This window comes from Mycosarcoma maydis, chromosome 5 (assembly GCF_000328475.2).
Source record: "Mycosarcoma maydis chromosome 5, whole genome shotgun sequence".
NCBI classification, from domain to species: domain Eukaryota; kingdom Fungi; phylum Basidiomycota; class Ustilaginomycetes; order Ustilaginales; genus Mycosarcoma; species Mycosarcoma maydis.
Genome location: NC_026482.1, coordinates 652705 through 662386, shown reverse-complemented (window position 1 = coordinate 662386; position 9682 = coordinate 652705). Strand labels below are relative to the sequence as shown.

The 9682-nt window shown below is 56.9% G+C and overlaps 3 protein-coding genes across 3 annotated transcripts in view; 2 read left to right on the top strand and 1 right to left on the bottom strand.

Annotated features, from left to right (window-relative positions):
• The window catches only part of UMAG_15078 (uncharacterized protein), a gene marked incomplete at both ends in the record, with an annotated part of 2713 nt that extends 836 nt beyond the window's left edge, over nt 1–1877 (bottom strand). Inside the window, one exon of the mRNA XM_011390622.1 lies at nt 78–1877. Coding sequence (XP_011388924.1) covers nt 78–1877 — 1800 coding nt within the window. The remainder of the gene's footprint in view (nt 1–77) is intronic.
• A 1585-nt stretch (nt 1878–3462) lies between these two features.
• Nucleotides 3463–3840, top strand: UMAG_12156 (uncharacterized protein; the record flags this gene model as incomplete). The annotated part of the gene is made up of 1 exon (XM_011390606.1): nt 3463–3840. The coding sequence occupies one exon, from the start codon at nt 3463–3465 to the stop codon at nt 3838–3840; it is 378 nt and encodes a 125-aa protein (XP_011388908.1).
• Nucleotides 3841–4988: 1148 nt separating this feature from the next.
• UMAG_02256 (uncharacterized protein) lies at nt 4989–9608 on the top strand (the record flags this gene model as incomplete). The annotated part of the gene is made up of 1 exon (XM_011390290.1): nt 4989–9608. The coding sequence occupies one exon, from the start codon at nt 4989–4991 to the stop codon at nt 9606–9608; it is 4620 nt and encodes a 1539-aa protein (XP_011388592.1).
• Between the last annotated feature and the right edge of the window lie 74 nt (nt 9609–9682).

Here is a 9682-nt window from a genome sequence, read left to right as displayed (position 1 = left end):
GGCGCCGTGGGATCGGTGAGAACATGAGAGCAGCAATAAGAGCCATGGGGGGGGCTGGTTTGTGCGATCGAACCTTATACTTGGCCGTTCTGGTCAGGCTGGATCCACCACTGTTTCGCGCTGGGCAGTTGGGGAGCAGGTAGCACGAGCTGGCCGTTGCAGTCGTAGCGAGACTGAGGTGGCGTGTGGGCATCCGACAAGGAGCGGCTGAGCGGATGCGCAGCAGCAGCGTTGGAAGCGTCTGTGGACGGGTGCGACTCGTGAAAGGCGGGAAGAAAGCCAGGGTTGATCGAGACTCCCATTGTCTGAGCTAGCGATGCTGCAAACTTGGCCGAGAGCGGAGTCTCGACCACGGGAGAGTGCGAGATGGCGGCAAAGTTGCCGCTGATGGCGGAATGCAAGCTAGGGCCCATGCGATAGAGCGGTGATGGTACAACAGGCTCGGCGAGCCAACCGGAAAGATCAAGACCTTGTTGAAAGATGCCGGAACGGATCGGAGACGGGCCAGGCCAGAGGTTGCGGTTGTTGAGGTTGGAAGTGATGAGCGTGGGAGGCCTTGGCGGAGGCATCATGGTATTGGTAGTGGCTGCCGAGACTTGGCGATGTTGGCGCGAGGGCTGTTGAGCGATAGCGGAGCGCGGATTCCAGGATGCTTGCATGTTGGGATCGTCGGCCAGTGTCTCTTCGAGCGCCTCTGGTAGACTGGTGGTCCTGTGACGGGTATGGGGTGGGGTGAGGAAGTTGTTGTTGTTGTTGTTGTTGTTGTTGATCATGCTCTGCATTCTGACGGGATCCGAGGCGGCATGGGACATGTTGGGGTTGAGTCGGACGATGGGCGTCTGCTCACCCTCTTCGTTGGCAAAGGCGACGTCGGAACGGTTCATGTTTGTGACGATAGGACCGGTGTTGGTACGCGAGAAGCCGCTCGACTTGCGCGAATTGATCTTTTGAGGGCCTGGAGCAGCGTCGGATTCGAGGTTGAGGTCGTGGAACGAGTGGGGCGATTCGGTGCGAGGTGGGGCAATCGAGGGATAAGACGGAGCTGAGATGGTAAAGTTGGCAAGATTGGGCGGTGCAGAGTCGGGATGATCTGATGGGTTGTGCTGCGGTCGAGGCGAACCAAAGACTGAACCAGAGGCAGAGGAAGCAGGGTCATGCCATGAGTGGGCCTCGCTGTCGCTGTGGCTGTCGTAGTCGAGTTCGTGCTCGCGCTTGATAAAGCCCGGGTTGGGAGCGATAAAGGGATTGGCGGAGACGTCAAAGCTAGTGTTGGGCATAGTCCAATGTGGATTGGGCAAGGTGGAAGGGATGGAGGCCGACGGGGGTACAGCAGGAGGCATGTGAGGCGTCATGGTGTGCATCTGTGCATCGATGGGGGCCATGGCGGCAGCATTGCGAGCCTTGCGTACGTTGGGGTTGCCGGATCTGGGAGCGTAGGTGCACTGCTTTCCTCGTGCACGGCATCGACCACAGAATGGAACTTCGAGGTCGCATCTGGCTTTGGACCTTGCGCATTCGTAGCAGCTCTTCTGACGATCAAAGGAAGGCTGAGCGAGAGCCCTGGCTTCTCTAGCCAAATGGCGTCGGAGCAAGTCATCGCGCGCAAAGACCTTGGCGCAGTTGGGACAGGGAAAGCCATGGGAGGAAGAAGAGGGGCCAGGACCGGAACGAGTGGAGGATGTGGCGCTGAAGCTGTTGTTTCTCGAGACGCTAAACGAGCTGGAATAGGAGTCGTGATCGCTGAGTTGATCTGCAAGCGAAGAGGACGAGGACGAGGCCGAGGCCGAGGCGTGCGAAGATGCGTAAAAGGCCTCGTGAGCGGTGGCAAGCTGAGCAAAAGGAGGTGCTGGATGTTGTTGCAAGGACATGGCTGGCATGTTGGGAAAGGCCGAATGGGGATCGTTGTGGGGAGAAAACCCCTGGTCGTCCGCACTCATGTTAGACGATCCTGAATCCGAGCATCGACGGTGGCGCACTAGAATTGGCCAGCTGGAATGGAGGCACGAGACAGGTGGCACGCTTTCAGGGTGAAAGGGAGGGAAGCCGAGTGAAATTGGGAGAGCGACGAGATGTGGGCTTAGTGTGGGGCCTAGCCGAGACGAAAGCCAAAGCAGATGGGTGTGTGAAAGTGGCAAGGGGATGGGCGTGCGATGCAATCAATCGCTTGGAGCTCACTTGGATCTGGCGCAAGGGGGGGGGCGAGGATTTGGCGGGCGAGAAAGGGGGATCGGATTTGAGCGTGTTGGAAAGATCTTGTTGGTGGCAGTGACGAAAGGGCGTCCCAGTTGGATGGTGTTGGTGCGAGAAGTGTGCGATGGAGGTCGAGAGTGGCGGATCTGCCAATGACGGATCAAGAACAGGGGAGCGCGACGATGAGCTGATTGGCAGGAGGACAAGGCGGAGGCGGAGGCGGAGGAGGAAAAAGTGGAAATCGTGAATGGCGCGCGGTGCTGTGACTCGCGACAGTGGCGTAAGGTTATACGAGCCCCTTGGTGATTCGTGATTACGGGTGTGTGGTTCTTGACGATTCAGCGATTCACTCACGACTCACCACTCACGACTCTGACGTGAACGACGCCAACGACGACCAACATAGGAATCGACGATAAAAAGCTCCGTCAAGTAATCACGAAGCGTCCGTCACTCCTCAATCCTCAATCCTCAATAACGGCACAAGAGAAAATCAAGAAGAAACCCGCCACGAACCGTCGATTTGAGTCGCCGAATCACGAATCACGAATCACGAATCGGTAAGAGTTGTCTCCATTCTAACACTGACTCACTCGGGACTCACGACGTGGACTTGCCTTTCTCGTGCTTTACCGCCGCCGCAGCCTTGTCGCACATTCCAGCGCAGTGGTGAGTGGATAGCGCCTGTCTCAGTCGCGATCCAAACCGCTCGCTTAAGTCGTGAGCACTGAACGCTGTACCACGAAATCTATTAATACAATTCGTGATTACTCTAGATAAATCATCGCCGAACCATTCGCGCTTCACTCTTCACGATTCGCGATCCGTAATATTAATGGACGATTGAATACGAACAGCAAAGAAATCGTGAATCACGAATAATTCGCAAGTCAACGTTGCACTTTCACAATCGCGAATCACACTCACACACTACGCCCACGCGCCACGCTCAAACCTTGGAAGAATGTCCGCACCTCGATGCCAGAGACAGCGCATAGAGGCATAGCAAAGCAAAGCAAAGCAGGACCACCGTGCTCGATCGGGGATGTGCTTCTGTGCCAAGGCAATTACGAGTCGTCAAGCAATCACGAATCACGAATCAGGCCAACGGATTCGAAATTCACGATTTACGATTGTTGGCGTTCCTGACGACAGCCCGTCACTTTGCCTTGTAGAATACTGTACTGTACTGTACTGTACTTCTGCGCCGCACGTTTCTCCGCAGATGGCCACGCCCAGCAACGCTCGAGACTCTCGGCGATTTCGCCGTGCATGTCCAAGCTCGATCGTCTCGCAAAATTTTTGTTTGGTTTCTGCCCGCCACGGTTCTTGGTTGCTGGAAGAAATCGCTTCTGCCAAACGTTGATGCTCGGTGAATGCCAAAAAAAAAAGAACAACAACAACGGCGAGATGGACCACGAATGTTGGTCGAATGACAGAGCCATGCAGGTCGAGCTGCACAACATGCATCGCAAGTGCGTTTGCTCGACCACGGATGTGTGTGCACAGCGTTGCCGGTTGCCGCCCACGAGCCCCAGAGCGGGGTTCCGACGACGATGCGCAACAGACAAGACTCCAACCAGAACATGCTGCTTCAAGCTGGTGCTTGCGGGTTCAGTCGTCAGTTGGGTCATTTCTTTGTATGGGTGACTTGACAGTTGGCAGATCCGACAGTCACGACCCATGCACACCTCGTTCGCTTACACGTCAGATTCTGCTTTAGAGCTTTTTGGCAACACCAACGCCGCTCTCAACAAGGCGCCCACTAACTTATCAGTATGCATGTGTGCACCACACGTTCGCGGAGCTCCGTTTTCAACCTCGGTCCATGTCGGTAACACTTAGCGTGGAATCCTCCCTTGCTCGTTCGACATTCAACTCGCTCGCCTTGCCTCTATATGGTCTGCAAGCTAACTTTTCAACAATCCGCAATGACAACAACAAGAACAACAACAGCAGCAGCAGCAGCAGCAGCAGCAGCAGCAGCAACGTGATAGTCACCATTGCTAGGCACTCGCTCGGTGCAGTCTCGCCCTTCAGGCCTCAGGCGTGGTCGCAACATCTGAGCTTGGCGGTCGACGCTCGCTTAGGCTGCCACGCCAGTCTAGACTGCATCCTTGCAAGGCGTTTCTAACCATCTCGGCGTGGCCATCCTTGGAAAGCATTCAACGCCGACGACCAAAGCGATCAACCAATCAGCCTCGCCGGAACTCCAGCGACGGTCCCTTTCTATTCACCATTCCCGATTAATATTAATAGCACTAGTATTTCGATTTGGTTCTGTTTTCTTCTTCAAGATATTTATAACAATGATAAAATCGGCTCCGTTATAGTCGTGAGTCGATCTCGTCCAGTTCAACTTCTGTTAGCATGTCGTGCGTTGAATGCTGAATTTGCGCATTGTGAGATCACCCAAAATCCCAAATATCTCGTTTTCAAAATAATGGCGAATCGTGCATCGTGAATCGATCACCCGATTGTGGATCGTGAATGCGCCGTCAACGTGACCGTTACGCGACAAAAAATCGCGTCGACTCGTGCGTGCGTGACTCGTGCGTGTTGCTGTTGTGCTTTTGCGGAAATTGGAAATTCGGCGGACAAGCATTCGTGATTACGGACGGATGAACGATGAAATCACAAATGCACCGTTGCGACAGAGTATCACAACATTCACCATTCACGATTCGTCTCCACACTCGTGACTATCGTACAACATGAGTCCACCGGCTCCTGCCTCTTGACCATCTCATCCTTGTCTTGTCTGCTTGGCCAACTACCACCTCGAGTGAGAAGCGACCATGGATCTACACTTTGGGACCCCCGCTCGACTAGAGCGTCAAATCGCTCAAGATCTCATGGACACCCACTCCGAATTCGATCTCTCCATGCCCGGTGCAGACACTCGCGACATCAGTGCCTCCCTCACCACCACCAGAACGCCTTTGGCACCTTCGCATCGCCACAACTCGTCCTTTTCCAGGCCATCCGACTCGTCCGATGCCTCTGTCTCCTCGCCTGCCAAACACACGCACTTGGCCACTCCCCACGCCACCACGCGTCCAGTCACTTTGGCCACTGCGATCCAGAATGCACACAAAGACGTCGCCAACCCCAATCCCAATCCCAATCCCAATTCCATCTCCTCCCCCTCGTCCACTTCCAGCGTCTCGGACTCTCCCCTCTCAACACACTTTCCTGACCCATACTCACACGTTCCAAGCTCGTCACCGCCCCTCACCTCGACTCCGCAGCGCACCATTGGCGCCGCTTCCACCGTCGGCTCAAGGTCCCGCACCACCATCACCGCTCGTCCATCCCGCTCCAACACCGCACAGCACATCGCCACCCATCCATACGACGACACCACAAAGACGTCCGCATCCAGGGCTACTCGCTCAGCACGCTCTGCCTCGGCCGTCCTCGACGACCTCACAGAGTCATCCATCGCTCCAGAGCAAGCTTCCGATCATGAACAAGACGCGAGAGCCACTTCATCTCAGCATCACCACACACAAACACACGCGCAGCATCACGAATACGATGGTCGCGACCTTGTCCTCCGCGACGTCCCACCACCTCCATCTACATCGCGCAACGTGTCGCCCGCTGCCAGTCAAGCACCATCCACCGCCGCCACCATCGACTGGCAACAACGCCGCGCTCAACGAAGGCAGCTTGTTCACAACGATGAGTCGGCCATCGACGACGACGACGACGACGCCGACAAGTCCCAGTCTCACACACAAGCACATACACACTCTCCTTTGCAACCTACGCGCACTCTCGCCACCCGTGCCGATTCTGTAGCCGAAACCGAGTTCACGACAACCGCCTATTCCAGTCCCGCAGCTGCTCGACTCGCTCGTCAAGCTCTCCTTGCCAACAACACTACCGCTTCAAGCCAGCCTGCCGACTCTGCAACGAGTACACCCAGCCGTCCAATTCAAGCTGACCCCGCAACTCCAAATCATGCCTCGGCTCCCGACGAGCGCGCCAGAATGAAGCAGTACCTTCTCAACAGCGTCAAAGCAACAGACCGCTCTCGCTCCCGCACCGCTCCATCTTCCGACGCGCATTCCCACGCCATCGAGCGTCTCAAAGCGCAGGCCCAGCTGCACAGAACTCCTAGCTCCCTCTCCGACGGCGATGCACACACCCCCGACGATGCCTCATCAGCTACCACTGCCGATCCAACGCCAAGACGTAGAATGGACCGCCTCGGTAAGGCTAACACCTTTGCAGCCGGGCGCACTCCTCTACCCAAAGGTGGTGTCGCCGAGCTGCTTCGACGAGGTGCCCTCTTTAGTGTTTCCGACGCGAGCGAAGCATCAAGCGCTGCCGCCGCTACCCCGCAGAGCCCGCTGCACGTAGCATCGAGTTCTGTCGACGCCGTCAAAGATGACGAAGCGGCCAGCGCTGTTGGTTCTACTACCACCTATTCGGAAGCCTCGTCGAACGACCTTGCTCTTGCTCCCAATGCATCCAAACACGGTGCATTGGGTCTGCGCGCCAACACGTCCTTCCCGGGTCTGGGCGCAGCCGACGCCGGCACTCAAGCCAACTCGGTCGCAAGGCCTCGCGTCGATGCAGCCAAGCTCGCCCTGTACCAAAGCAAGCTCAATGCGCGTCTGGATGCCGAGAACGACGCACTGAAACGTGAGCGCGACCAGCTGCTTCAGAAGCTCGCTCAGCTCCAGACAGCCTCGTCCAGCTCAACCAGCGCCGAGCTGCAAGCAGTCAACCAGCAGTTGCAGGCCGAACGCCAGAGAGCCGATGCGCTCGATAAGGAAGCGCAAGAGCTTGCTGATCTTGTCGACGAAAAGGAACGCGAGATCGAGTCGCTCAAGCCGGCACAAGGCGCTCCTCCAAGCAGCGAGAATCATGAGCAAGATTTGCGAAACCAGATTCAAGAGCTTCGAACCTTGCTCAACGAGAAACAAGAGGATCTTGAAGAGATCCAAGCTCTGCTGCAACGCGAACGCGAACAAATGCAAGAACAAGTTCAACAGGCTAAAGCGTTTTCCTTTGAGACGCTCGACAAGATCGAGAACGAGAGGGACGAGGCTCTGGAGCGAGTTCGAGAGCTACAAGCCCAAGTTTCCGAGCTGACAAGTTCCCATGCCGATATGGACGGCGATCATGCAGCTCTGCAGCTGCGCGTTCGAGAGCTCCAAGCCGAGACGCAAAGCTTGAGGGAAAAGCTCGAGTCAACGTCGCAATCAACGTCGCAACTCGAATCACTACGTGAGCAGACCAGCACCGATGCGGTGCGCATCCGCGGCTTGGAACGCCGACTCAACGCAGCCAATGCACAACTGGCCAAGGGCGCCAACGCAAGAGACCAGAGCGACCAGAGCCAATCAATGCAGCTCGAATCGCTACAAAACGAGCTGCGCGAGGCACAAACCTACATTGCAGAGTTGGAAGCCAGAGTGCAGGCAGAAAAGACGTTGACAACAAGCTCCGTGCAGGATCAAAAGATCGCATTACTGCAACGCCAGAAAGCCGAGCTGGAAGAACGCGTTGAGCAGTACCGCGAGATGATCAGCAAGGGAGTGGGCACCAACCTCGCCAATCTCAAGAATGCAGAAGCCGCCGACGGTGCATCGCTGCCACCCACGACGCCGGCAAGGACTAACCTTGGATCTTCGCCGCTTCCAAAATCCGTTCTGAGCCTGCGAAACATCTCGGCGCTCAAGACACCTCGTTCACCCGGTGCGCTCAGCGAGGCATCTTGGCTGTACAACGAATCGAGCCTCGGTGCCGCCAATGTGGTGGACAGGATCACATACCTCGAAGGAGCGCTCGACCAGGCCAACGCATCGATCGATGCCAAGCTTCAGCAGCTTGATCAAGCCGGTGTGGCGCACCTCACGCTAGCCGAACGACTCGAGCACGCTCACGAGCGCATCGCTTCGCTCCAGGCCGAGATCGAAAGGCTGCGCATGCTCGGCGGTCGCGGCTCAGACACGTCGACAGACACGTCTCACGCCAGCGCCAGCCCGAACAAGAGTGTCAGCCGAAGGCAAAAAGTGTTTGCTGACGTGCACGCACAACTGGAAGCACTAAAGAGTCGATGGGCCGCCGACCACGACAAACTACAGCAGCGCGAACGCGAGGTGGAACGTCGCGAGCGCGAATTGCACGATCGAAGCACCGAAAAGCGACAGTACGAAGAGGTTCTAGCTGAGCTAGAGCGCTTCAAGGAAGCGGCGTCGTCGTTGCAGCACGATCTGCAGCGCGAACGTGCCAAACAGCGCACCAAGCTCGCCGAGACGCGCGCCATGGAGGAGCAAAAGGAGTCGATCGAGGCAAGTCTATCGCGTACGCACGCCGAGCTTGAGGTGGTGAAGCGCAAGCTGGAGCACAAGACGGGCGGGCTCGAGGACCTCGGTCGGCAATGCATGCAACCGGAGAGCTCGCAGCTCGATGATTGCGCCGAAGAACGGCTCGCGGAACGCTTCCAGGCGGCGCGGAGCGAGGTCGAGGTGCTGAGAGCGGAGCGCAATGAGCTTCTTCAGCAGCGCGCGCAGCTGCACAGCAAGTTTGCGACGACCAACGAAAAGTACGCGCAGGTGCTTGGCGAACTAGTTGCTTCCAGGGAAGCGTTGGCGGAGCATCAGGCGCAGTTGGACGAGCAGATCGAACAGATGCAAGCGGCACACGCCGCGTTGCGTTGCAAAAAGGCGGCGTACGAAAAGATGGCGGGCGATCGCGATCGACTGCGTGCCGAACGCGATCTGATCGTCCACGACGTCGGCATGTTTGAACACGAACTGCGCCGTCTGCGTCACGAAGCCGACCGACAGGGTGCCGACCTGCAAGCGTTGCGCGCCGAACGCCAACACACGCAAGATCAACAACGCACGCACTTGTTGCGACAAGTACAAACGCTCCAAGATCAGCTCAACTGCAAAACGCACGAGCTCGACCGGATCAAGTCCAAACTACCCCACCTCGAAAACGTAGCCATCACCACGCATCCGCCGGCGCCTATGCAACACGACGCGCTTCTCGCTACAAACAAGATGCACAACGCCGAATGTAAAGGACTGCTGCTGCACATCTCGTACCTCAAGCTCAAGCTGATCCGCGAAATGGATCTTAGAGCCGATCTCGTCCACCAAAAATCTTACATCAGCCTCCTCCTTCATGGCCTGATGCGTTCGGATACACAGCTCGAAAAACTCATCCTCCACTTGCACCTCCACCGCGCCCGAAACAGCACAAGCGTCGCAAGCGCCCCACCGCGCAACGTCAAGCGCACATGGACCAAGCCGCTCAATGCGGCGCTCGCCATTGGCCGAATGCGCGTACTGGCAAACAAAGCACACCGCCTCGTCCAGATCAAACTGAGCCTGCAGACCGCGCACAAAAACGTACAGGCGACAAGATGCATCTCGGCGAAACAATCGTGATGGCACCATCCAGGGTCAGCGACCACTCACAATCGGTGGCTCTCGCAGCGGTCTCCATGTAAAAGCTTCCTCAA